The sequence below is a fragment of the Vulpes lagopus genome, chromosome 12 (assembly GCF_018345385.1).
Source record: "Vulpes lagopus strain Blue_001 chromosome 12, ASM1834538v1, whole genome shotgun sequence".
Lineage (NCBI taxonomy): Eukaryota > Metazoa > Chordata > Mammalia > Carnivora > Canidae > Vulpes > Vulpes lagopus.
The window spans coordinates 81098977-81126170 of NC_054835.1; the positions used below are offsets into that span (position 1 = coordinate 81098977).

General features: G+C 37.3%; 2 protein-coding genes across 2 annotated transcripts in view; both read right to left on the reverse strand.

Moving 5' to 3' along the window:
- Positions 1 to 3724: 3724 nt before the first annotated feature.
- On the reverse strand, positions 3725 to 14621 carry LOC121473054 (UDP-glucuronosyltransferase 2B31). The gene is made up of 5 exons (XM_041724971.1): positions 13842 to 14621; positions 8590 to 8738; positions 6822 to 6953; positions 4812 to 4899; positions 3725 to 3967 (listed from the first exon to the last, which is right to left on the reverse strand). The coding sequence occupies exons 1-5, from the start codon at positions 14563 to 14565 to the stop codon at positions 3744 to 3746; spliced, it is 1317 nt and encodes a 438-aa protein (XP_041580905.1). The 5' UTR covers positions 14566 to 14621; the 3' UTR covers positions 3725 to 3743.
- A 6396-nt stretch (positions 14622 to 21017) lies between these two features.
- Positions 21018 to 27194, reverse strand: part of UGT2A1 (UDP glucuronosyltransferase family 2 member A1 complex locus) — a 47707-nt gene continuing 41530 nt past the window's right edge. The window contains 2 exon segments of the mRNA XM_041726889.1: positions 21018 to 21219; positions 21221 to 21270. Coding sequence (XP_041582823.1) covers positions 21018 to 21219; positions 21221 to 21270 — 252 coding nt within the window.

Consider the following 27194-nt stretch of genomic DNA (forward strand, 5'->3'; position numbering starts at 1 on the left):
TGAGAAGTAAGAGAATCCCATAAAAATACATATTCCGTCAAAGAAAAGTTAAAGATGATGAATACATAAAAAAACGCTGAAAATCATTATTAGGGATGTGCAAGTTAAAAAGCACAGTAAGATATCACACTTGGGTATTGGGTAGTATGGGCATTTTAACAATTTACTCCTAGTTTGTGAGCATAGACTATTTTTCCATCTGATTGTGTCATTTTAAATGACTTTCATCAATGTTTCATAGAGAGAGGCAGAGACACAGGCAGAGGGAGAAGCAGGCTCCATGCAGGGAGCCCGATGTGGGACTTGATCCCGGGTCTCCAGGATCATGCCCTGAGCCAAAGGCAAGATGCTCAACCACTGAGCAACCCAGGCGTCCCAGTTTGATCTTTTCTAACAGAGAAAAGGATACGAGCCATCGTAACAGCTATAAAAGAGACGGTGGAAATGCACTTAGAGAATGATCCTCATGAAGCAGGAAAGGGAATTGCGTCATGGTGAGTAAAATGCCACCTCACCGGGCCTCGTCCTTCCATTCTTCTATCCTCTACTCTTTATTTTCCATCATGTAGCCAGTCTGATTTTTGAAAACAGACATCCGTGTATGACACTTCCCTGCTAAAAAGTTCCCACTGGCTTCTCACTACCTACAGTAAAATTCAAATATGGATTTTGGACTCTAGGATCTTGCAAATACACACACCCGGCGAATTCGTTTCCTGTCACTTTGTCCCACGTACACTCTGCTGTAGGCCCAGAGGCTTGCTAGCAGTTCACTGAAGTTGCCAGACGTATCCCACCTCAGCCAGCACCTTTGCACTTTCTGGCTCCTCGGTGTCTGCTGGACACTTCCCTGCCACACCCCAAGGCTGCTTCTACCTCTGGATGGATGTTCCAGCTTTGTGTCCCGTCTCAGAGAGACTTTTCTGGGCCACACTATCCTAGCACCTTGAGACATTTGTTCTGTTTGTGTCTATGTGTATGTGTTTTGCTATTTGCAACCCAGAACTTGAAAACATGTTTTATTTTCCAAAATAACCTTTAGGCTTAACACATAAGAAATATGCACAGTCTTCACGGAATAGCCATACATTCAAAATTAGCTAGAATATTATTGTGAAGTGGATGTAATAATGTACCTACTACTAAGATATTGGTATAGGGTGTCACAAGCTACCCAGAAGCACCCCATCTGCCCTGATCCTTTTAGTCATCATAGGTTAGTTTTTATTATTTATATATTAGAATATGAAGTGAGCGCTCATTTCCTTTGGTCTTTTGTGTAAGAGTTGTTGGTTAATTCTCGCACTGTATGGTGTTCCATTGTTTGGCAATAGCACAGGTTTTTTCATCATTTAATGATCAATAGCCATTTGTGTTAATAATCTTTTGGCCATTACTACTAATGCTGCCATAAAAATCTTGTATCTTGATTTACATGTTTGTACAAGTGTTTGTATATATGTAGAAGTGGAATTGCTGAGAAGAGGTGTATTGATGAGTATGATTTCTTTATTGGCTGAGTTATGGGGAAGTATATTGCTGAATTTCCAAAATGTAGAGAGGTTTTAGTTGTCTTTCTTTTTGATGATTCTAAGTGAATCCCAGTAGAGCTGAACAGTGTGCTCTTGATGATTTATATTCTTCAAAATTCCTTTTGGTTTATGGCCCACGTATGGTTAATTCCAGTATCTATTCCATTCTTGAAAAATGGGTATTCTCTGTTGTTTTATTTTTATTTATTTTTTTTTAATTTTTATTTATTTATGATAGTCACAGAGAGAGAGAGAGAGGCAGAGACACAGGCGGAGGGAGAAGCAGGCTCCATGCACCGGGAGCCTGATGTGGGATTCGATCCCGGGTCTCCAGGATCGCACCCTGGGCCAAAGGCAGGCGCCAAACCGCTGCGCCACCCAGGGATCCCTCTCTGTTGTTTTATATATATGTCAGATGGGTTGAATTTTTAAATTGTGTCGTTCAAAACACTTAGGTATTTCTCCCTTCCATTATCTTATCTTTTTTCCCTTGTTCTGATCTTACTTTCTATGTTACTGAGAAAGATGTTTAAAAATTCAATATTATGAGTGTAAATTTGAATGTTTGTTCTTTGGCCCACTTCTACTGCATTTTGATGTTTTTCGTAGTAGGCGTCACTAATTGGCAATTTGTACTGTTTCGAAAGATAAACCTATTCATTATGAAATACTTCTCTTTATTTTTGTTGGTAATTCTGGACTAGTGTGTCTGATCTTAGCATGGGTCCAACATCTTTCTGTGGTTACTGCTAGAATAGGTCATTTCCTACCTTCTTCGTACTTAAATCTTTTTGCGCATTTCTATTTGAACATGTCTTGTAACTGGCATATAGTTTAAAAAATGTGTTCTGACAATCTTTGTCTTTAAATTATTTAGTCTGTTTAGATTTAATGTCTTGGCATACTTATATTTTCAACTACTGTCTTAGTCTGTTTTCTTTTCTATTTGGCCAACCTGCCTTATATTTCTTTACCTTTCTCTCTTGTTTTAAGGTATTTTTATTATGCAATTACTCTACCATTTTCTCCCCATAATACATTTTTCAGTGTTTCTGATATGTGAATGACAATAAGTACATGAAAAGATGTTTAATAACTTTGGCTGTAAGAGAAATGAAAACGAAGACCACAAAGAAAGACCCACTAGGATGGCTGTAATAAAAAAGATGATAGCAAGTGTTGAATATGATGTGGAGAACTTGAATCTCCCATACTTAGCTGGCGGAAATGTAAAATAGTGCAACTTATTTGGACATCAATTTGGCAGTTCCTCATAGAGATAATCTGTGGCCTAGATGTCTACCCAAAATGCTACTCCTAGATGTCTACCCAAAAGAAGTGAAAAATTTTGTTCACACAATAAATGTGTAGCAATATTTATAATACCTAAATGTGGAAATAACCCAAATGTTCACGAACTGATACATGGATACATTGTAGCATATCCATACCATCGGATATTTATCATTCAGAAATACAAACCTACCACACGAATGAAACTCAAAAACATGCCAAATGAAAGAAGCCACATGCAAAAGCCCGTAAGTGGTATGATTCCACTTGTATGAAACACCCAGAATACAGCAATTTGTAGAGACAGAAGTAGATTAATGTTTACTTGAGGCAAGAGAAATGGGCAAAGACTGCTAAGTCAGTCGTATGTGATTTCTTCTTGGGCTAAAAAAATATCCCAAACAGATTATGGTGATGGTTTCATAATTCCATAATATACTACATGTATTTGAATTTTATACTTTTAGTTTTATGGTACACAAATTACATATTATAAATATATTAACAATAAGAACCAAAATCAATGTTTGAGCAAAAAGAGATTTATAGCTTTGGAAATTTTGGTTACTGAATTGAGAGTCACTTTACATGACTTCAAGTTCTTCATTCTTTCATTCTATGGTTTCTATCATAGGAACTTTGAAATATTCTTACAGTTACTATATAATCGTTTGCATTTGTGTATGTAGAAAATTGTAGCAGTAATTGGTTGCCCATTAAGTCAAAGAGATTTAAATGCAACTGTGAAATAAATGTCTGGTTGAAAATAAAACTAGATTTAAGATCAATCTATCACTTGGCTTCTTTCCAAATTAGCCTCCTAAGAATGGGAGGAAACTCACAACCACCATTGACTATCTATCAATAATCTATCGATAATCTATTGATAAATTCTATCAATTGAAAAAAATGCAATACTCACGAAGGGTCATTAATGACTGTCCTCAATGCATTGAGCAAGTCTGCGCTAGACATTGTGCTGAAGTCCAGTCTGATAGCTGCTCCCTTAGCTTTCATGTGAACAATGTTATCAGCTTGATCGGCAAACAAGGGAATGCCCACCATGGGGATCCCGTGGTAGATCGCCTCATAGATGCCGTTGGTTCCACCATGGGTTATAAAGGCTTTGGCTTTCGGATGACCTAGGATTGGAAGAATCTCAGCACATTATTAACTGTAAGACTTAGAAATAAAATGAGAATTGGGCAACATAAGACATATGTTATTATATAAACATGAAACAGCATTAAAATGTCTTTTGGCTGTCAGCGCAAGAAGCACATAAATGTGCTGGAGAGGTAAATGAAGATTGGTGTGGTGCTTGTAACTTGAAAAATGAATACAAGATTGCTGGACAGACAAATTGAACGATAACATTCTGGTTATCACCAAAAAAAGGGAAAGGGTGCAAAAAAAAGAAAGGGAGGTGGCATGTTAGAACATATCCTCTTAAAGACACAGTAAAGTCATTGAGTTTCACTGTAGGGTGTCAAGGCAGCAGGAAGTGTGATGGTGGTGGCTCAAATCAGGGGAAGGAAAGATAGCACTTTATCATGAAATGTGACTTCATGGAAAAGATTATGGTATTTTTCTAGGGAAAATGTAGAGTCCCTGGTAATAAAAGAGAGGCTATTATTTTCCATTGGCACTGAATACCCATGCAGAAGGAGAAAGGATAGGAATAAGGTGGGAAAATTCGGAGACAGAGCGATGTTCTAGGTAGTTACTAACAACTTATGTGGGAGAAGTAATTACAGCTGAAATACAGATACTTTGATTCTGGCCATCAGGAATGGGACTGTGTATAACAACATGCCAACTGTTGTAGCTTATCTTTTTCCCCTCTAGGTCTGCAAAATATATGTAAGAAAGTTAAGTTTTAGTTTTGAGTTTTTGAGTAGTAAATGCTCAATCAGATTGCTTTTTGATGAACTGCTATCATTTTGTTTAGAGTTCCTTTCAATTCAGTATTTGCCAGATTCTTACCAAGAAGGTCATTCTGGGGAAGCCACTTATACAGCCGAGTATTTGGCCCTAAGGTGTCTGGGTTCTTGCCATCAAATCTCCATAGAACCTGTTAAAGAAAATACCTTATTTCATGAGTTGAACTTTGAAGTTATAGCTTGTGAACATTTTAAAGAAATTAAGAGATAATCCAGTTAGACTCCTTTCATTGACTGATAAAAAACAAGGACAAAAGATATTAAAAATGAGACTACTAAAACCCTAGTATAGTAAGAATACCCCCATTTTGTTACTTATTTTTATATTCAAGCAAGTATGAATGTAATCATAATATTTCACACATGAGGATTAGACAGATGAGATTATCAAGGACAAATTCAAGCATTTAAGAAATTTTTAGGCAGTTATTATAATTCTAGTGCAAACGAGTAGGAAATTACTAAATCCACACCTTAGTCTGTTATCATTGCTTTCATCTTCCAATGTAATACCAACCTATTTACATCTTTTTAAGTGATACAGATGGACGTTCCCTTATATCCACTTGCTCATAGCCCTAGTTCCATAAGTTCTTTTATTTGAGTTTTACATGTTTTGATACACAAAAAAGCTAAATATGTCATCTGCTGCTTGTGAGAAACAAGTAATTCTGCTTATTAGTAATTCATTAATATCAATAATTTCTCCTTAGTACGTTTAACTTCTTTCACATTACCTATGATTAGGCACTACTTCCAAGAAAAAGGTAATTTTTTTTACATGAATGCAGATTATTATTAGTATTTCTTGGTTTGGCAGTTCTTTACATGTGGGAAGAAAAGCTTGTTGGCACTTCAGAAATAACAGTGTACATGTCACAAAAACTCCAAAAGTGTAGTGGTGCTAAGTTTTATTGAACTGGTTGTTGACATGTCAATGATGCACTACAAAGCACTGACAGCATTGAGTGATATGAAATCTATGGCCAAGCAATTTCCATTGCCATATTAAAATAGATTCTGATTTTAGAATTTCCCAGCAATCCTCATAACTGGAATATAGTTTGTATTGGTTAGCATATATTTGCTATATGAATGTTAAAATAACTTGCTATAGTAAGCAAAAATTAGCATAAGGAGAAACTATTACAGTGACCGAAAAGTAGTTCACAAATACCCAAATACTCCAGGTGCATTCTATATATCGGATAATAATTTACTCTTGTAGTTTATGCAGAAAGAGGCATGTGAAACTTTCCCATGCTAGGCTTGTTTCTGGTTGACTCCTTAATATGTATTTTTTTTCCTTCCTTAATCGGGAGCAGTTATTATTCTGATAAGTTAGAGTCCTTTGCAACCAGATATTACTAAGCACTGGGTCACCTTGAGGAGTGGACCCATCTTCCCCCTTTTCATTGATCTTACTCTTTCACTTGGAATAGGGCCCATTCCGACAGTCATGTCAATTTTTCCCTTTTTCTAAGTCATCTTGGCTGGAGGAAAGCCTAGACATAGTTTGGTGAGCCCTGGGCATTGTTTTTCTGCACAGCACACTGAGGAGGCTTACCTCAAAATTTAGGAGAAGGAAAGGAAATCTGGATTATCTGGTAAGTGTAAACTGTATGGTGCTTTTCAGACTTTTATCAGTTCCTCTTTAACATAACTGTTGAAATTTAACTCCTTTCTGAGAACAGCTATGAGGTAGTCAGTGCCCTTGGAAGTCTTGAAAGGAATGCAGATCTTGTAAGGAAAAGGAAAGAATGACAGACAGAATTTGGTGATTGCTATTCCTGCCCAGGACACATTACAATACCAAGCTTTACTCTGCACGTCCTATAAATATATTTTTCCAATCTCAATGTTAATGCCAAAGGTATTGTCAAAACGACTTCTGTAGTACTTTAGCATCTGCCATTTATATTTTCCTCATGTTTGAGGTAAATTGGAGCTATCATAATGATGTTCATGTCATGAAGGAAAGGGTAATCCGGCCCTTTACAGAGTTTAACAGCCTCATTAGGTAGTTGTATACAATCAAGGTACTCTGTCTAACCTTTTGTGGAATCTGGGCAAGGGCTGATGCAATCACATTGGCTCTTTCCTCTGGCATGTTATTGACCATTGACCCTAGAGAAAACACCACAATACCGTTTTCTCCAGAGCTCTGGACAAACTCTTCCATTTCCTGTGAAGAAAAAATTTGCTCCATCACAAAAGAGAAACAGCATAGCAAACACTATTGGAAGAATTTCTATGAGGTTGCGTGGGAGGCTTAGTCGTTTCAGCATCCGACTCTTGATTTGGGCTCAGGTTATGATTTCGGGGTTATGAGATGGAGCCCTGTGTCTAGCTCTGTGCCCAGTGGGGACTTTCCTGGGTGTTCTCTCTCCTTCTGCTCCCTTCCCCCACCCCATGTGCAGTCTCTCTCTCTCTCATAAATAAATAAATAAATAAATCTTTAAAAAATTTTCTTCAATTAAAGATAGATACCAAATATTATCAAGAATATTTAGAGTAATGCCTATATTGATTCTTATTGTGATAAACTACACATAAAAATTATCATTTTAAGTATATCTGAGTATGCAGTTCAATAGTGTGTATATTTTATACTGTTGGTCAACTAATCACCAGAACTTTTTCACCTTGCTAAACTGGATCTCAATACCCATTATATAACAATTACCGATTCCCTCTTAGACCATCTTTATTTTTTTTATTTTTATTTTTTAAAATATTTTATTTTTTTATTCATTTTAGAGGCAGAGACACAGGCAGAGGGAGAAGCAGCTATAATGATAGCAACTATCATTATACCTTGTATTTTTGTGAATTTGAGTGATCTGGATACCTTATATCAGGGGAATCATACAGTATTTGTCTTTTTATAATTGCCCACTTTCACTTTGCATAATATCCTGAAGCTTTGCCACGTTAGAGTATGTGTTAGAATTTTCTCCTATTTTAGGCCGAATATTCCGTTGTGTGTAAATACATTTTGTTTATGGATTTATCTGTTGATGAGCACTTGTGTTACACTGAATACAACTTTTGCTAATTTTACTTCAGGATTTAGACATTGAGAGAGTTACCATATACCCCTAAATATTTTGCAATCAAAATCGATATTAGGTTAACCATTGAATAAGATCTTAGTTTCAGGGTAATCAGACCCTTTGCAGAGTTTAACAGACTCATTAGATAGTTATATATGATTAAGGTTATTTATCTAACCTTTTGTGGATTCCGGGCAAGGGCTAATGTAATCACAGTGTCTCATTCCACTAGTAGACATCCAGCATGATGAAGAGACCATCAAGTAATTCAGTAAGGGATGCTTGCTTATCAATTATGTCCTGAAGCTTCAATATCAACTTAAAACTTATTACATCATTGCTTTTTCATAAAGAATATCACCTTATATGCAAAGAGTGTACTTTTGCAATTTTATACTATAGGTTTTTCAGATACAAGTGTTAGAAATTATTTGGTATTTATTAAATATACTGAATTTATGGTCCTCATTATATACACAGTGTAGCTTTCTCCGTGCTCAGGTTTACTGAGATTTTGTCTGACCTTGTGTGTGGCGGAAAACATATGTTCCCATAGATTAATTAAACCCGTTAATGCTCTAAGTCGTCAAACCTTGGGATCTCAAATGAAGAATTGTGTAAAGTTGGAATGACAGCAAGGAAATATTAGATTTGCCTGCAGATATTGTTGGGGCACATGAATATTGTTGAGAATGAGATTTTTAAGCTACAATACTGATGAAATGGCCCAGAGGAAACAAAGCAAAAGAAACAGGAATCAGTTACCTTAGGCAGGGGTTTGGCAGGTTTGCAGTGGAGGCCTCCAACAAAGTCAAAATGTGGTAGAAGTGGGCGAGGAAATTCCAAATCCCAGTAGGTTCGAATGAGCCATATATCAGCTTTCCTCATTAACTCATATAGTGTAGTGGGTCTTCCTGAAGGAGAAAAAACAAACAGATCACTTCAATAAGAGAAAGGTTAAAATGTATATGACCATTTCCACATATGCTGAAAAGGCATTTGACAATGTATAACAACCATTTAAGATAAAAACCCTCAGCCACGTTGGTTTCGAGGGAACATACCTCAAAAATAAAGGCTTAAATGGAAAACCCACAGTGAACATCATACTCAATGGGAAACACCTGAGAGCTTCTCCTCTAAGGTCAGGCACAAGACAAGGATGTCCACCCTTCCCACTTTTATTCAACATAGTACTAGAAGTCCTGGCTACAGCAATGAGACAATGAAAAGAACTAAAACCATCCAAATTGGTCAGGAAGAAATAAAACTGTCACTATTTGCAGATGACATGATACTCTATATAGAAAACCCTGAAGACTTAAGCAGAAAAGTCCTAGAACTGATAAACTAATTCAGTAAAGTCACAGGATACAAATCAGTGTACAGAAATCTGTTATATTTCTATGTACTAATAATGCAGCAGAAGAGAGAAATTAAGAAAACAATCCTGTTTGCCATTGCACTAAAATAAAGTATCTAGGAATAAACTTAACCAAAGAGGTGAAAGACCTGTACTCTGAAAACTATAAAATACTGATGAAAGAAATTGAGGATAAAAGGCGTTCCATGCACAAAACTTGGAAGAATAGTATTGAACTGTCTATATTGCCCAAGGTAATTTTTAGATTTAATGCGATCCCTATTAAAATACCAACAGCATTTTTCACAGAATTGGAACAAACAATCCTAAGACTTGTTGGAACTACAAAAGATCCAAAATAACCAAAGCAACCTTGCAAAAACAAAAAACAAAAAAACAAAACAAAAACTAGAGGTACCACAATTCAAGACTTCAAGTTATACTAAAGGTATAGTGATCAAAACAGTATGGTCGTGGCACAAAAACAGACACATAGATCAATGGAAGAGCATAGAAAACCCAGAAATGAACCCAGAATTTTATGGGCAATTAATCTTTGACAAAGCAGGAAAGAATATCCAATGGGAAAATGACAGTTTCTTGGTGTTGGGAAAATTGGACAGCAACATGCAAAAGAATGAAACTGGACCACTTTTTTTTTTAAATCTTCTGTTTTTTATTTTATTTTATTTTATTTTATTATTTTATTCATGAGAGACACAGACAGAGAGAGAGAGAGAGAGAGAGAGAGGCAGAGACACAGGCAGAGGGAGAAGCAGGCTCCTTGCCGGGGGTCCAAGGTGGGAGGGTCTCCAGGATCATGCCCTGGGCTGAAGGCGGCTCTAAGCAGCTGAATCACCCGGGCTTCCGTGACCACTTTCTTACAGTATACACAAAAATAAATTCAAGATGGAATGAAAGACCTAAGCGTGAGACAGGAAACCATCAAAATCTTGGAGAAGAAAACAAGCAGTGACCTCTTTGACCTCAGCAAGTTCAGTTTCTTACTAGACATGTTGCTGGTAGCAAAGAAAACAAAAACAAAAATGAACTTCACCAAGATAAAAATAATCAAAAAGCTTAACAGGTAACCTACAGAATGGGAGAAGGTATTTGCAAATGACATTTTCAGTAAAGAGATGGCATTTAAAGTCTATAAAGAACTTACCAAACTCAACACCCACACCCAGGAAACAAGTAACGCACTTAAGAAATGGTCAGAAGACATGAATATGCATTTTTAAAAATGATTTTATTAATTTATTCATAAGAGAGAGAGAGAGAGAGAGGCAGAGTCACAGGCAGAGGGAGAAGCAGGCTCCATGAAGGGAGCCTGATGTGGGACTTGATCCTGGATCTCCTGGATCAGGGCCTGGGCTGAAGGTGGTGCTAAAGCACTGAGCCACCCAGGCTGCCCTGAATAGTTATTTTTCCAAGGAAGACATCCAGATGGCTAACAGACACTTGCAAAGATGTTCATCATCATTCATCATCAGGGGAATGCAAATCAAAACCGCAATAAGGTGTCACCTCACATCTTTCAAAATGGCTCAAATTAAAGCCACAGGAAACCAGTGTGGAGGTTTCTCAAAAGTTAAAAGTAGAACTTCCTTATGATCTTGGAATTGCACTACAAGGTATTTACCCAAAGATTATAAAAATACTCATTCAAAAGGGCATATGCTCCTGGTCGTTTACAGCAGTATCGTCTACAATAGCCAAATTATGGAAACAGCCCAAGTGTCCATCAGCTGAAGAATGGCTAAAGAAGAAATGATATATTTATACAATGAATATTACTAATCCATAAAAAAGAATGAAATCTTGGGCTGCCTGGATGGCTCAGTTGGTTAAGCATCCAACTCTTGGTCTTGGCTCTGGTTATGATCTTGTGGTCTTGGGATCCTACCCTGAGTGGAGCTCTGCAATCAGTATGGAGTCTCCTTCATTTTCTCTCTCCCTCTCTCTCTCACTCAAAGAAATTTAAAAAAAAATCTTAGAAAAAAACGATGAAGTCTTGAGGTTTGCAGTGACGCAGATGGAGCTAGAGAATACTATGATGTTAATCAAAATAAATCAGAGAAAACAAGTACCGTATGATTTCACTCATATGTGGAATTTAATGAACAAACCAAACAAGCAAAATAGAAAAAGACAGAGAGAAACCAAGAAATAGACTCTAAGTGTAGGGAACAGACTGATGGTTATCAGGGGGAGGTGAATGTGGGGGATGGGTAACACTGGTGATGGGGATTAAGAAGTGAACTCATGATGAGCACTGAGTGATGTATGGAAGTGTTGAATCACTGTATTGTACACCTGAAAGTAATATAACACTCTGTTAACTATCCTGGAATTAAAAAGTAAAACTTGGTAGAAAAATAAGAGTCAACAAAAAAGTAAAAAAATCTCATAACAAGCAACAGGTGGAAGAAATGAAAATAACGGAATGTGAATATACTATGGAATCTTCTGAAAGGCGTTTTGACTAGTTAGCAAAAAAGGTTTAAAAGTATTTGTAGTTTGCTAACAGACACATGTATGATACAAACATGTATTGATGCAAATATATACATTTGCATATATATATGTTGATCATATGTATATATGAAAGACAAAGTGTAAGAGACTCATTTCTCACATTTTGTAGTACGTTCACAACCAATTTGTTAACCTAAGCCACTATGAAAATTAACCATGCATTTAATTATTCTTGAATTCTGCAAAAGTTACAGATGCAAATGTAAACAATTATTTGAGCCCCCCCCACCCCCATCAATCAACCAATGGAAACACCTCTCCCGCATGTACTCAGTCTAATTTCTACAATTTAGCAAGTTATTCCCTTGAACCTAGATTTTCCCAGAAAACTCTGAGGTTTTCTTGGAAATTACGAAGAAATCTTCCAGGTAATATGTAAACACTTTAGGGGCAACCCCGGTAGCGCAGCGGTTTAGCGCCGCCTGCAGCCCAGGGTGTGATCCTGGAGACCCAGGATCGAGTCTTGCGTCGGGCTCCCTGCATGGAGCCTGCTTCTCCCTCTGCCTGTGTCTCTGTCCCACCCCCTCTCTCTGAATTAAAAAAAAAAAAATATATATATATATATATATATATGTACACTTTAATTCTCTTTTTTAAAAAAGATTTTATTTATTCATGAGAAACGAGAGAGAGAGAGAGAAAGAGAGAGAGAGAGAGGCAGAGTCAGAGGCTTAGGGTGAAGCAGGCTCCATGCAGGGAGCCTGATGTGAGACTCTCTCCCGGGACCCCAGGATCACACCCTGGGCCAAAGGCAGACGCTTAACCGCTGAGCCACCAGGCATCCCAACACTTTAATTCTTTTTTTTTTTTTAATTTTTTTTTTTTATTTAATTATGATAGTCACAGAGAGAGAGAGAGAGAGAGAGAGAGAGGCAGAGACATAGGCAGAGGGAGATGCAGGCTCCATGCACCTGGAGCCTGATGTGGGGATTCGATCCCGGGTCTCCAGGATCGCGCCCTGGGCCAAAGGCAGGCGCCAAACCGCTGCGCCACCCAGGGATCCCAACACTTTAATTCTTAACTAAGGAAACTGAAGAAACAAGTGGGAATAATATCCTCAATACTATAGACAGTTGTACTAGAAATATATGACCCCTCAGTTGACATGTCTGCTTTCATCAAGATAGTGACATTTCTAATGCCGTTTTTTTAAGATGGAAAAAGTAGAATAAAATGGATATATAGAAAATAAGTATAGTAGAGAAGAATTTAAAGCAGCGAGACTACTCTGATATAATAGTGGTAGATGCATATCATTATAAGTTTTTAAAACTCATAAAATGTACCAAGCTGAGAGTAAACTCTTATGTAAACTATGAACTTTGGATGATAATAATGTGTCAGTGTAGGTTCATGAGTTGCAACAAATGTACCACCCTGATGGGGGATGTTGATAATGGAGAAACTTATGCCTGTGTGGGGGTGAGGGTTATACAGGAAATCGTGATTCAAAATGCTGTGACTTAAAATTCTTCTAAAAAGTAACGCAAGCATAAGTAATATTTTCACCCTGTATTTGATAAACAACAAAGGAAGGATAAAATACTTTACTGAGAAAAAATTAAAAAGCAAACCATAGAAACCCCTTTTTAAAGATATTACAAACAAACACATGGAATGGATATGTCATTGGTTCAAGAATTCCTCAGTGCTCTAATGTCAGTTATTGACTCCCTAGAGTGTGATGGACCCATAATGGACAGTGGGATTCTAACTGGCCCTGACATATATAAGTCTTTGCATGTGTTTGTGAGATTGGGAGATCATTTTATATTTACTCTCTTTACTTTTTTAAAGATTATTTATTTATTTATTCATGAGAGACAGAGAGAGAGAGAGAGAGAGAGAGAGAGAGAGAGGCAGAGACAGAGACAGGGTGAAGCAGGGTCCACACGGGAAGCCCGATGAGGGACAGAATCTGGAACATCCAGGATCACACCCTGGGCCAAAAGCAGGTGCCAAACTGCTGAGCCACCCAGGGATTCCTTATATTTTCATGTCATCATTTCACTTCTAGAAGACAAATTTCCTCCCTCTTACTACTTATACAAACTCTCCTCCCTAGCACTAGGAGAGTTAAGACTTCATGTTACTAATGAAAAGCAGGACTTACCTAGTACTTCGCTGTAAAACTGATCCCAGCTCTTCTCATTCATTGTTTGGAACCAAAAGTCAAAATAAAGCACATATAGCATATTTTTCACTCTCTCCATGAATGTCATTTGATCAGTTAGTTCTGACAGAATAACAGGTACGTAGGATGGAGGGAGCGGAAGTCCTCCACTGTGTTTCTCAAATGCATAGCCTGCAGAGAAACGGAGAGTGTACACTAAAGGTATTTTAAGGAGCTCAGCCAGCAGCTCACCGCAGGGTCCGATAGTATCTGCAAGGATGAGATCGAATTTTGATTCTTGTAGTTTTGTCATGAGTTTCTTGTTCAAAACTACATCTTTACAGAGCTTCTCAACACACTCAAAATATTCCCAAAACATCTCTTGCATTACTGAAAAATATGCCCAAAATGAATCTTTTGGCATATCATATGTCCAAATGTTGAGCAGTTTTATGAACAAAGCCTCAAAATCACCTCTAGATAAATGTGCAGAATAAATCTCAAATTTAATAGCAGATACTTTGTTCGGATCAACAAGAATGGAGGCTGTAGATGTCAGAACAGTCACTTCATGACCCCTCTGGACAAGTTCATCCAGGATTGTCTTTACATTGATCCAATGGCTGTATTCTGTGGGCCACACCAGCACCTTCCCGCAGCTCCCAGAGCTAAAGTAACAGCTCAGCTGGAGCAGCAGCAGAACTGAAATCCATTTCGTAGACATCCTGGTGGAACGCGCTGCTGCTTCTGAAATTCCTGCCTTCTCCTACCATTGCTTGCACTTATATCCGAGGAGCAATCAATCAGGAAGTTAAAATATAACTCCTACCTTTCAAAGTAAATACATTATATGAACTGTCCGAGCATTTGGATGGCAAGTGGAAAAAGCCAACATAGATGACTTTGTTTGTATGCAAATGTGTGTAATGTCTGTTTGATGATTTTAAGTCCTATCATCTAGCTAAGAGTCAATGTGCAAGTCATCTGTCTTACGTGACATATTTTGGAAGAGTGTCGAGGACGGTGGTGAGAGGTGACTGCAGTCCTCTTGACACAAGAATGAATAATTTATACAGGAAAATTATCTTTCTGGTTATGATGACTCAAGAGATGGTTTTGTTTTGTTCATAAAACTTTGGTTGACATGTGCGTCCATACCGTACAAGTGCCAGATTTAAAGTGTACAGTTCAGTGGTTCATAGTATATTCACAGAATTGTGCAACCGCTCTGGTGATCAATTTTAGAGCACTTTCATCACCCCAAATGGAAACCCTCACTCTGTGATGGAACTCTTCATTTTCTGCATTTCCCAGCCCTAGTCAACATTTTGTCTACTTTTTGTCATATATATTGCCTGTTTTGAGCATTTTGTATAAATGAAGTGTCTCTTGTGACTGGTTATTTTAATTAGCATAGTATTTTATTTAAAGAAAATTTTTTGACTTTATTGAGATATCCTTGATATAACATTGTGTAGTGGTGAGGTGTACAACATGATGACCTGAATCGCTTTATATGTTGTGAAGAGATTACACCATTCTCATCCATCATGTCACACACTTATCTTTTTGTCTGGTGAGAACTTTATAAAAATCATTTTTATTACTTTTTTATTGAAGTACAGTTGACACACAATGTTACATTAGTTTCAGGTTACAACATAGTGATTCAACAAGTCTATCTGCTGTGGTGTGCTCACAAGCGTGAATTCCATTTGTCACTACACAATGCCACTACAATTACTGACTATATTCCCTGCGTTTTATGTTTTATTCTCCTGACATTTATTCCATTTATTTCATACCTGGAAGCCCGTATCTCCCACTCCCTTTCACTCATTTTGCCTTCCTTCTCCCCCTTTTCTCTAGAAGCTATCATTTCTCTATATTTTTGAGTCTTTCCACTCTTTATTCATTTGTTTTGTTTAGATTCCCCATATAAGTGAAATCATCTGACATTTGTCTTTCTCCTTCTGACATATTTCACTTAGCATAACACCCTCTCGGTTTGTCCATGTTATGACCAATGGCAAGATCTCATTCTTTGTTTGTGGTGGAATAATATTGCATTGTCTCTATATAGTACGTCATCTTTATCCATTCATCTATTGATGGACACTTGCATTATTTCCATTAGCTGGCTATTTCAAATAATTCTGCAGTAAACGTAGGGTGAGTATATCTTTTTGAATTAGTGTTTCATTTTCTTTGGGTAAATACCCAGTTTTGGAATTACAGGAGCATATGGTATTTCTATTTTTAGTTTCTTGAGAAACCTCCGTACTGCTTCCTCTAGTGGCTGCACCACCAACAGTGGACAAGGGTTCCTTTTCCTCCAACTTTGCCAATACTTGTATTTCTTGTCTTTTTGATTCTAGCCATTCTGACACGTGTAAGATGATATCTCCTTGTCCGTTTTGATGTGTATTACCCTGATGATTGTGACGTTGAGCATATTTTCATGTGTCTGTGTTCCATCTATTTGTCATCATTTTTTTCTCCTCCTCCTTCTCCTCCTCCTCCTTCTCCTTTTCTTCTTCTTCTTCTTCTTCTTCTTCTTCTTCTTCTTCTTCTTCTTCTTCTTCTTCTTCTTCTTCTTTTCTTCTTCTTCTTCTTCTTCTTCTTCTTCTTCTTCTTCTTCTTCTTCTTCTTCTTCTTCTTCTTCTTCTTCTTCTTTTTCTTCTTCAGAAGGCTCCATGCTCAATGTGGTGGTTGAACTCATGACCCTGAGATCAAGTGTTATGCTCTACCAATTGAGCCAAGCAAGTGCCCTTCATTGCTGGTCTTCTTTGGTAAGTCTATGCAGGTTGTTGCCCATATTTTATGGATTATTTCACTTTTTTGGTGTTGGATTGTCTATGTTCTTCATATATTTTGGATATTAATCTCCTACTGGGTATGCCATTTGTGAATATCTTCTCCTGTTCTGTAAGTTGCCTTTTGGTTTTGTTGATGGTTTCCTACATTGTGCAAAAACTTACTTTGGTTAGTCCCAATAGTTTATTTTAGTTTCGGTTTCCCTTGCCTGAGGAGGGATATCTAGAAAAATGTTGCTGCAAACAATGTCAAGGAGATTGCTGCCTATGTTTTCTTCTAGCTTTTTATTTCATGCCTCACATTCGGTCTTTAGCCCATTTTGAGCTTATTTTTGCATATGGTGTAAGAAAGTGGTTCAGTTTTTATTCTATGATGTGTAGTGGCCCAGCTTTCAAGCACCATTAATTGAAGGGGCTGTCTGTCCCCCATCATATATTCCTTCCTCTTTTGTCCTAGATTAATTGGCCATAGAAGTGTGGCTTTTATGCCTGGGCTCTCTCTTCTGTTCCACTTCTCAGTATATGTGTTTTTGTGTCAGCACCGTGCTGCTTTGATTACTATAGCTTTGTAGTGTATCTTAAAATGTGAGATTGTGATGCCTCCAGCTTTGTTCTTCCTTCTTGAGATTGTTTAGGTTATTGGGGATGTATTTTGATTCTATACAGGTTTTAGTACTATTCGTTTTGATAATGTGAAAAATGCTTCTGGTATTTTGATAGAGATTGCTTTTTTTTTTTTATTGGCAAATTGAAAATGCAGTCACCTTTCATGTTCTTGGCTTGAAATATTTAGAATTACATCTTGTCCCATTCATTGAACTGAAATTTACTGAACATTTTCAATGTTTAACACTGTTGTGGCCTTGTTTTAAGGAATATGGAGGGGAATGCAACAAAATTACCCCTCAGTGAACTTGAAAAAGAAATCAAAAGGCAATACAGACTGAAAGAAAGTATTTGCAAAAGATCCATTTGAAAAAGAACTTGCATCTGAAATAAAGAAATTCTTATAACTGAAAAGTAAGAGAATCCCATAAAAATACATATTCCGTCAAAGAAAAGTTAAAGATGATGAATACATAAAAAAACGCTGAAAATCATTATTAGGGATGTGCAAGTTAAAAAGCACAGTAAGATATCACACTTGGGTATTGGGTAGTATGGGCATTTTAACAATTTACTCCTAGTTTGTGAGCATAGACTATTTTTCCCTCTGATTGTGTCATTTTAAACGACTTTCATCAATGTTTCATAGTTTTTTTTTTTTAAAGATTTTATTTATTTACTCATGAGAGACACAGAGAGAGAGAGAGAGAGAGAGTCAGAGACCCAGGCAGAGGGAGAAGCAGGCTCCATGCAGGGAGCCCAACGTGGGATTCGGTCTGAGGACTACAGGATCAAGCCCTGAGCCAAAGGCAGGTGCCAAACCACTGACCCACCCAGCGGTCCCTGTTTCATAGTTTTGAGTAGATAGTTCAGCTCTTTATTTGAGTTTATCCAAGGGTTTTTTTTTTCTTTTTCTGGGAAACTCTTTTATCTCTCTTTCCATTCTGAATGATATCCTTTCCAGGTAAAGTATTTTGGATTGTAGCCTTCTTCCTTTCAGCACTGTGAATATGCCATGTGTGCCATGTGCAAAATGACCTCCGAAGGCTAGCAGTGCTGTAAGACAGAATAAAACGACTGACAAGTCCAGCTTGAAGACAAATGGTTTACTAAAGGGGGCTTAGGGACAGAAGCATTTCTTGGGTGGCTCCAAGTAGATCTTTGTAAACTCACCTCCTGTTAGACCTACATTTATAGCTCTAGTGGCTGAGGAGTATATGCTGATAGACCACTGAGGAGGATGTGTTAGAGTTATAGTCATATCGCTAAGAAGATCAAGGACATTATGCCGCAAGGGTTTACTTTAGGCTTGGTGAAACCCAAACTGTGACCAGCTAAAGTAGTTTACCTATTAAAATTCAGCTTGCTCAGCACGACAAGTGTCAAGATCTTACTTCACTATGTCCAGCATTCCAAAGTGATGTCATAACCTTTCCCAGTCCCAGCCACTTCCATGTGGTATAAAGGTTGAGTTCTGCAACCCAAGTACCAACAACTTAGGATGATCGTCCCTTGACTTCCTTCATCTCAAATCAGAGTAAAACTCTGTCAAGGTGTGTTCTCCCTCTTATTATGTCAAATAAACCTAGCTTTGCTTGATCAACTTTTCATTTTTTTGAATGCTGTTGGAAGAGTTAGCAGTTGGCTTGTGTATTCAAAAGGTCCTCCCAGAAACCCTTGAATAAAGTGAAAGAGAATGTGAAACTAGGCTTCTCGCATTTGTATGTCACTCTGTGTCCAACATAGTTATTATTGAATTGATTCATATTTCCTCTTGGCGATTTTTCATGAAGTCTCTTTTGACATGTAGGCTTTCCAGATTGTTTAGGCTACATATGACAATACATCCTAATTATGAGATTACATACAATCACTTTGGGAAAAGAAGGAAAGTGCTCTTCTCAAATCATATATATATGCACACAAGGAGAAGCCCTCGATTTATTAACTACAACATTTTCTGGTTTTTAAATTGCCACTGTCAACAGGCTCCCTAAATTGAAACTTTGTCTAAGATTTATCTATTGATCTCTTTTTCAGGTGTTATTATATGAATTGACTGAACAAGACCTAGATTTACAAACAAAATTCACCATTTCTTAAGTGTTGTTTTTCAAAGATGTTATTTATTCATGAGAGACACAGAGAGAGAAGCAGAGCTATAGGCAGAGGGAGAAGCAGGCTTCCTGCGGGGAGCCTGATGCGAGACTCGATCCCAGGACCCCGGGATCACGACCTGAGCCAAAGGCAGGCACTGAGTCACCCATGTGCCTCTTCTTAATGTTTTATATTATGTTTTATTTTTGTCTCATGCTCTTGCAATATCTGGCATGGTATATTAATCTTACCTCACATCAAGGAAATAACGTTTCACAACTTTGTGTACTTTGTTTCTTCCTATTTTTACTCAGAGTTCTAAAGAAATTGCAACGATGTGTATTAACATTATTTTTATACAAACTGTTTAAATCATGGATATAAATTTGATTCTATTTCTGATCCTGGCTCAGATATTTTGAGGGAACTAAGGCCATGAATATAATGAATGTGACAAATTTTGCTTATAAACTCTTTATGTTGAGTGGATTTTACTCCTTGAGAGTGTGATTTAATGGATATGACATCCGATTAGTCTATATATAAACTAACTGGAGTCCATGACATAAAGTTATTGAAAACTTTGGTTTGCATTTCTAACTCTGTGGCTTGTTGTGTAGGTTAATGTTGAACTGGATATTTCCTCCTTGATATCTTACTTATTGTATTTGTTCTCAAGCCTCACTAATGATAGGAGGCATGTTGATTGAATGAAATAAAATTACCTAATTTATCCACCATTGAATGATTTTTGATGTGCTGGAACAAATAATTCCTGAGAGAGGCTCATTTCCGTGAATCCTTATTATCAGACTACAATGATCTGTGCTGTTTTGTGCTGTGAAACTCTTATCTCATATGTATATGTCAGGAAGGATGCTTCCGGCTTAGATTACTGGTGAGACCTCGTAAGCTTCAAATAGATTTAAACATTTTTATCTTATATTTTGGTTTTGAAACTTTGATTCTCTTATTCAAAGGGACGCTGATAAAAGGTGAAACCATAATAGCTAATATTTATTAAGCACCATTTTCTTGACACTAGGTAAAGGCCTTACAGATTTAGTGAATTCTTATTATCACAGTACTCATGTTTTATAACAGAACATGTTAGCAAACACTGACTCATTCCTCCCAGGGGAAATAGAGGGTTAGGGTCCTACCAGCTTCTCCTCACCTTCTCATGAGTCGATACACACATCGCCCTGTTTTGTATGCTTATCTGTTTCAAGACACCTCATTTAATATGTATTATTGATTTATTGTCATTAAACTCATAGCCAATAAATAGTGCTATAACTAATGGAACTGAGTAAGCTTAGCTAACAATTATGTTTTCTCCCTGAGGCACATCTTTTTGCTTCTTCTTAGGAACTCTACAAAGTACTCTGCAATGTCGTCAGGGGCCATTCTACACAGTGAAATCACATAGAAAAAGCACAAAAATTTTTTTTAAAAAAGTGTCATAAAATATATTGGGAACGGGACACTTGTTTACAGTATGAGATGCAACAACAAGGCAATACGTTGCCTCAACTGAGAGAGACTGGGAGAGACTGTTGTATAGTGTCTATATCCACATTATCTTGCATTTCTTCCATAGTTCTCCCAACTGTTATGCGGCCTAGAATTTTCAGTGATAATGAGATATGAAACATTACTCCATGAGGGGATGGTGTGAAGAAATTTTATACATTGGCCCATGTCTTTTTTCATAAGATGTCTGAATTGCAAGATGGAAACCTTGCAGAGAATCAAGTTTTACCTTAGGCAAGGTTTTGGCAGGTTTACATTAGGGTTCTCCAATGAATTCAAAATTAGGCAAGAGAGGGTGAGGAAATTCAAAATCCCAATATTTATATCAACCACATATCAGCTTTCCCCACGGATTCACATAATGTAGTAGATTCCTGAGAAAGGATGTAGAGAAATGAAAATACATAAGTTTGTGAATTTTTATTTATTTACTCTTAGGAGATTGTAGTAATAAAATTTCAGGTCTCTGTAGGGTAAGATAATCAAAGTATGCCAGTGTTTTAAAGTTTAAGGAAACATTCAACAATAACAAAAATGAAAAGAAAATCATGTATGTGAGAGAGTGACATATCTAATAAAACACTCTCACCTCTGCCCCTTTCTAGATTCAGATATTCAATAATTTCTCTTCTCATGCATTACAAATTGAAGGTAACTGGTACATTCTATTTCTCAGTCAGTATTTGTCTGGTGTTTATGTTTATGATTCATGCTAAATTCTAAATGACTATCATGTTTTCCATCTCCTCAGCATTAGGTTTGTATCTCTTATGATATCTGTGACATGTTTACTTCCTCCTATAGCATTTTAAGCATGTTTTATTTTCTGTTCTACCTGTCGATCCCTATGGTTTGGGGAAGACAGCGTTACACATGGGACTCGGGCCTAGGTCAGAACTCATTGTCCTGCTCCCTGAAAATGAAGAAAAGCCCTACCCCAAGGTCGATGTCAGTGGTTGAATAAGATATTGTTTTCCAAAGGTTATACTTCTCTTCCACATTAAATATAGATCTGCTGCATGGAGAATTTGCATTGATCACTCTTGTCTCAATCTGGTCTCCAGTTGCACTCAGCCAGCTACCACAGCACAGACAGGTTACTTGTGGGAAGGGGACTATCCTTTAGGGCTATAGTGAAAGGCAAGCAGAGAAACCTCAGGGTTCAAAAGTCCTCCCTACTGATGCAAACCTCACCATGAATCAGCAACCTTTCCCTTTTATGGTACGCAGACTCATCCTTCCTTGTATATTATATACAAGAAACATTATTACAGGACCAAATTCCTGGACTTTCTGCAATCAGTAAAGTGCATGGTAAGTGAGATGCACTAAATAAAATACGGTCTTTCACCTTCATATCCATGTCATTTATTTTTTCTGACCAAGGAAACTTGAAGTTCTGACATGTGTTAAATATCATGGTTAAATGTAAAGGGAAGGCTGCTTGACAACTGCCTGGAAAGAATAGAAGCCTGAGAACTGTCCCATGATTCAGCTCATCAGGTGTTTCCTGGATCTAAATTTGTGTCATTGGAAAAAATTCCACTCACTGTCCATTTTTCTACTTTGATTGTTTACATTTTGATGCCCTGTTTTCTTTTCATGATATTGTGCAAGCCTTTATATAACATCATCTAAGAGATTATTCTCTATGACTATGATTCTTAGTTAATGTTTAGCAGGTTTGTCTTAGAAACTTTGGCCTTTGTATTGTCTGTTTAATGTTTTTGTTTGTTTGTTTCTTCTGGTTTGTTTTCAGGTCATGGATCTGCCCACCTTCTCACCTCATTTACTAACCAACTTTCCATTTTGGTTGTTTCTCATTTGATGCCCTGTTTTCCTTCACATTACCTTGCATGAACTTGCATGAACTCGCTATGGAATCACATCTAAGAGCTTTTTTTTCTATGATCTGTGACTCTTTAATTTTAGCAATCTTCCTTGTATTCTCTAAGTCATTGTCTCCTATAACCTCATACAAAGTATATGGTTTTTAGGTTAATGATAGGGTAATGTTTTTATGACTCAGATCTTATTTTCTCTGCAATCTTTTTTTTTTTTTTTAAGATTTTATTCATTTATTCACAAGAGACACAGAGATAGGCAGAGACATAGGCAGATGGAGAAGCAGGCTCCCTACAGGGAGCCCGATGCGGGACTCAATCCCAGGACCCAGGGATCATGACCTGAGCCAAAGGCAGATAGATGCTCAACCACTGAGCCACCCAGGTGCCCCTGTAATATTTTTTTAAAAAGTAGATTTTATTTAATCTTGGGAGACAGAGAGAGAGAAAGACAGAGAGAGCAAATAAGTGAGGGAAGGGGCAGAGGGAGAGGGAGAAGCAGAGTCCCCACTGAGGAGGGAGCCCCATGCAGGGCTCAATCTCGTGTCTCCATCCTAGGACCCTGAGATCATGACTTGAGCTGAGGGGCAGATGCTTAACCAACTGAGCCACCCAGACACCCCATTTTGTCTGTAATATTGATAATTCTAATGTAATCCCCAATGTTTTAAGTTTACCTCCCAGATGATGTTTAATCCAGTAAGAAGGAAGGAATAATGCTAAACCTGCCCAGAGACAACTCATCCACAGGTAAGCAATGTTCCTTCCTCGTGGAGATATCAGATGATTAGATTAGACATAATAGAGATATATGACTGAAAGATTGAATCCAGAAGACAGATATCAGAGACCCTGATTCTGAAAGTTGAAAGGAACCTTAGCTACATGCTTATAGAAATGTTTCATAGGAAAGGCAAGTAAACTTAAACTTTACACAAAGTAGTCATACTGCTTACACATAAAGTCTATTTTTTTTTATTAGAAACAGGTTTAGGAAAAAAAAAAAAAAGAAACAGGTTTAGGTTTCTAAAAATACATTTTTCCCATGACTGACTTTTACTTGATTTCATAAATATATTTAATAAAGCTTCTTGCCGTAGTATATTAAAAATGGCTATGTCTTCTCTGCAACTCCTGTTATCAAGAGGTGCAGGCTATTTCTCCAACCTTGAATTGGCCTTGCTTCTTGAACTTCTTACCAATAGAAGTGTCAGAGTGACATAGTGCAAATTCAAACCCTAGACCTAGCACTTCTATGTGAGCTTGTGTGGATTTCTGTACCACTGGAAGAGGCCCAGGCTTGCTCATGGGAGAGGCATAGGAAGTGATCATCAAAGTGTCCTGCTAACCCAGCAAACCCAAGCCATGTGAGTGATGCTTTCCTGGACCATTTGTCCTTAGCCAAGCTGATAGCTAACTGCATCATAACGAGTGAGCCCAGGAAAGCCCCCAAGAGGAAACATTTCCCTGAACCCAGCCCAAATTGCTGGTCCACAAGATCACGAGCAGATGCTTCTTGCTGGTTTAACCCTAAGTTGTGAGGTGGTGGGTTATATAGCGGGAAATAACACAGACATTAGGATTTATGAAAAACACAGTCTGTATGGTGCTTTTTAAAGAAACAAGCTCTAAGAATTTAAATAGAGTGGATCAATGTGTAACTAAGGGAGGTATAAACTATTAGAAGATACTTTGCACAAGTGGTCTACAATGGTTAAATTTCATTTTTCTAACTTTTAAAGTTTTATATTTATTTCATTTTTATATTCAATTTTAAAATTTTAAAATATTATATTTTATATATTTTAATTTTTATTCTATTTTTAAAATTATTATTTTCTAATATGTTTATTTTAATATATAACATGTTTTATTTATATGACTATTATATACACAACACACAAATAGACAACATATATAAGATATGTTATATATTACAAAACATGTCACATGGATAACATGTCACATACATGTCACATAGCATACATTTTATATGTTACACATGTCTTATGATATTGTATACATAACATCTATTTATTGATAATGGAGGGGAAAAAGTGGAATAAACATTGCCTAAAAGGTTATTTAAAATGGGGCAAGATAAAATAAATAAATAAAATATAAATTGCTTATTTATTCTCGGGGTAGAAACTGACAAGGCCGATCAGTCCCTTGGTCAAATTACAAATATACCAAAAGGAGATGTGCAGCATTTCGTGATTGAATCTCCCTTACTACCCATTCCCTCATGCTTAGTAATATTTATCTTCAGTTTTTCATTTTATTATTTTTTCCAATGACACAAATTTAGATCCAGGAAACACCTGATGAGCTGAATCATGGGACAGTTCTCAGGCTTCTATTCTTTCCAGGCAGTTGTCAAGCAGCCTTCCCTTTACATTAAACCATAATATTTAACACATGTCAGAACTTCAAGTTTCCTTGGTCAGAAAAAATAAATGACATGGATATGAAGGTGAAAGACCGTATTTTATTTAGTGCATCTCACTTACCATGCACTTTACTGATTGCAGAAAGTCCAGGAATTTGGTCCTGTAATAATGTTTCTTGTATATAATATACAAGGAAGGATGAGTCTGCGTACCATAAAAGGGAAAGGTTGCTGATTCATGGTGAGGTTTGCATCAGTAGGGAGGACTTTTGAACCCTGAGGTTTCTCTGCTTGCCTTTCACTATAGCCCTAAAGGATAGTCCCCTTCCCACAAGTAACCTGTCTGTGCTGTGGTAGCTGGCTGAGTGCAACTGGAGACCAGATTGAGACAAGAGTGATCAATGCAAATTCTCTATGCAGCAGATCTATATTTAATGTGGAAGAGAAGTATAACCTTTGGAAAACAATATCTTATTCAACCACTGACATCGACCTTGGGGTAGGGCCTTTCTTCATTTTCAGGGAGCAGGACAATGAGTTCTGACCTAGGCCCGTGTCCCATGTGAAACGCTGTCTTCCCCAAACCATAGGGATCGACAGGTAGAACAGAAAATAAAACATGCTTAAAATGCTATAGGAGGAAGTAAACATGTCACAAATATCATAAGAGATACAAACCTAATGCTGAGGAGATGGAAAACATGATAGTCATTTAGAATTTAGCATGAATCATAAACATAAACACCAGACAAATACTGACTGAGAAATAGAATGTACCAGTTACCTTCAATTTGTAATGCATGAGAAGAGAAATTATTGAATATCTGAATCTAGAAAGGGGCAGAGGTGAGAGTGTTTTATTAGATGTGTCACTCTCTCACATACATGATTTTCTTTTCATTTTTGTTACTGTTGAATGTTTGCTTAAACTTTAAAACACTGGCATACTTTGATTATCTTACCCTACAGAGACCTGAAATTTTATTACTACAATCTCCTAAGAGTAAATAAATAAAAATTCACAAACTTATGTATTTTCATTTCTCTACATCCTTTCTCAGGAATCTACTACATTATGTGAATCCGTGGGGAAAGCTGATATGTGGTTGATATAAATATTGGGATTTTGAATTTCCTCACCCTCTCTTGCCTAATTTTGAATTCATTGGAGAACCCTAATGTAAACCTGCCAAAACCTTGCCTAAGGTAAAACTTGATTCTCTGCAAGGTTTCCATCTTGCAATTCAGACATCTTATGAAAAAAGACATGGGCCAATGTATAAAATTTCTTCACACCATCCCCTCATGGAGTAATGTTTCATATCTCATTATCACTGAAAATTCTAGGCCGCATAACAGTTGGGAAAACTATGGAAGAAATGCAAGATAATGTGGATATAGACACTATACAACAGTCTCTCCCAGTCTCTCTCAGTTGAGGCAACGTATTGCCTTGTTGTTGCATCTCATACTGTAAACAAGTGTCCCGTTCCCAATATATATATTTTTTTAATTTTATTTATTTATGATAGTCATACAGAGAGAAAGAGAGAGGCAGAGACACAGGCAGAGGGAGAAGCAGGCTCCATGCGCCGGGAGCCTGATGTGGGATTCGATCCCGAGTCTCCAGGATCGCGCCCTGGGCCAAAGGCAGGCGCCAAACCGCTGCGCCACCCAGGGATCCCCTGTTCCCAATATATTTTATGACACTTTTTTAATTTTTGTGCTTTTTCTATGTGATTTCACTGTTTAGAATGGCCCCTGACGACAGTGCAGAATACTTTGTAGAGTTCCTAAGAAGAAGCAAAAAGATGTGCCTCAGGGAGAAAACATATTGTTAGCTAAGCTTGCTCAGTTCCATTAGTTATAGGACCATTGGCTATGAGTTTAATGGTAATAAATCAATAATACATATTAAATAAGGTGTCTTGAAACAGATAAGCATACAAAACAGGGCGATGTGTGTATCGACTCATGAGAAGGTGAGGAGAAGCTGGTAGGACCCTAACCCTCTATTTCCCCTGGGAGGAATGAGTCAGTGTTTGCTAACATGTTCTGTTAT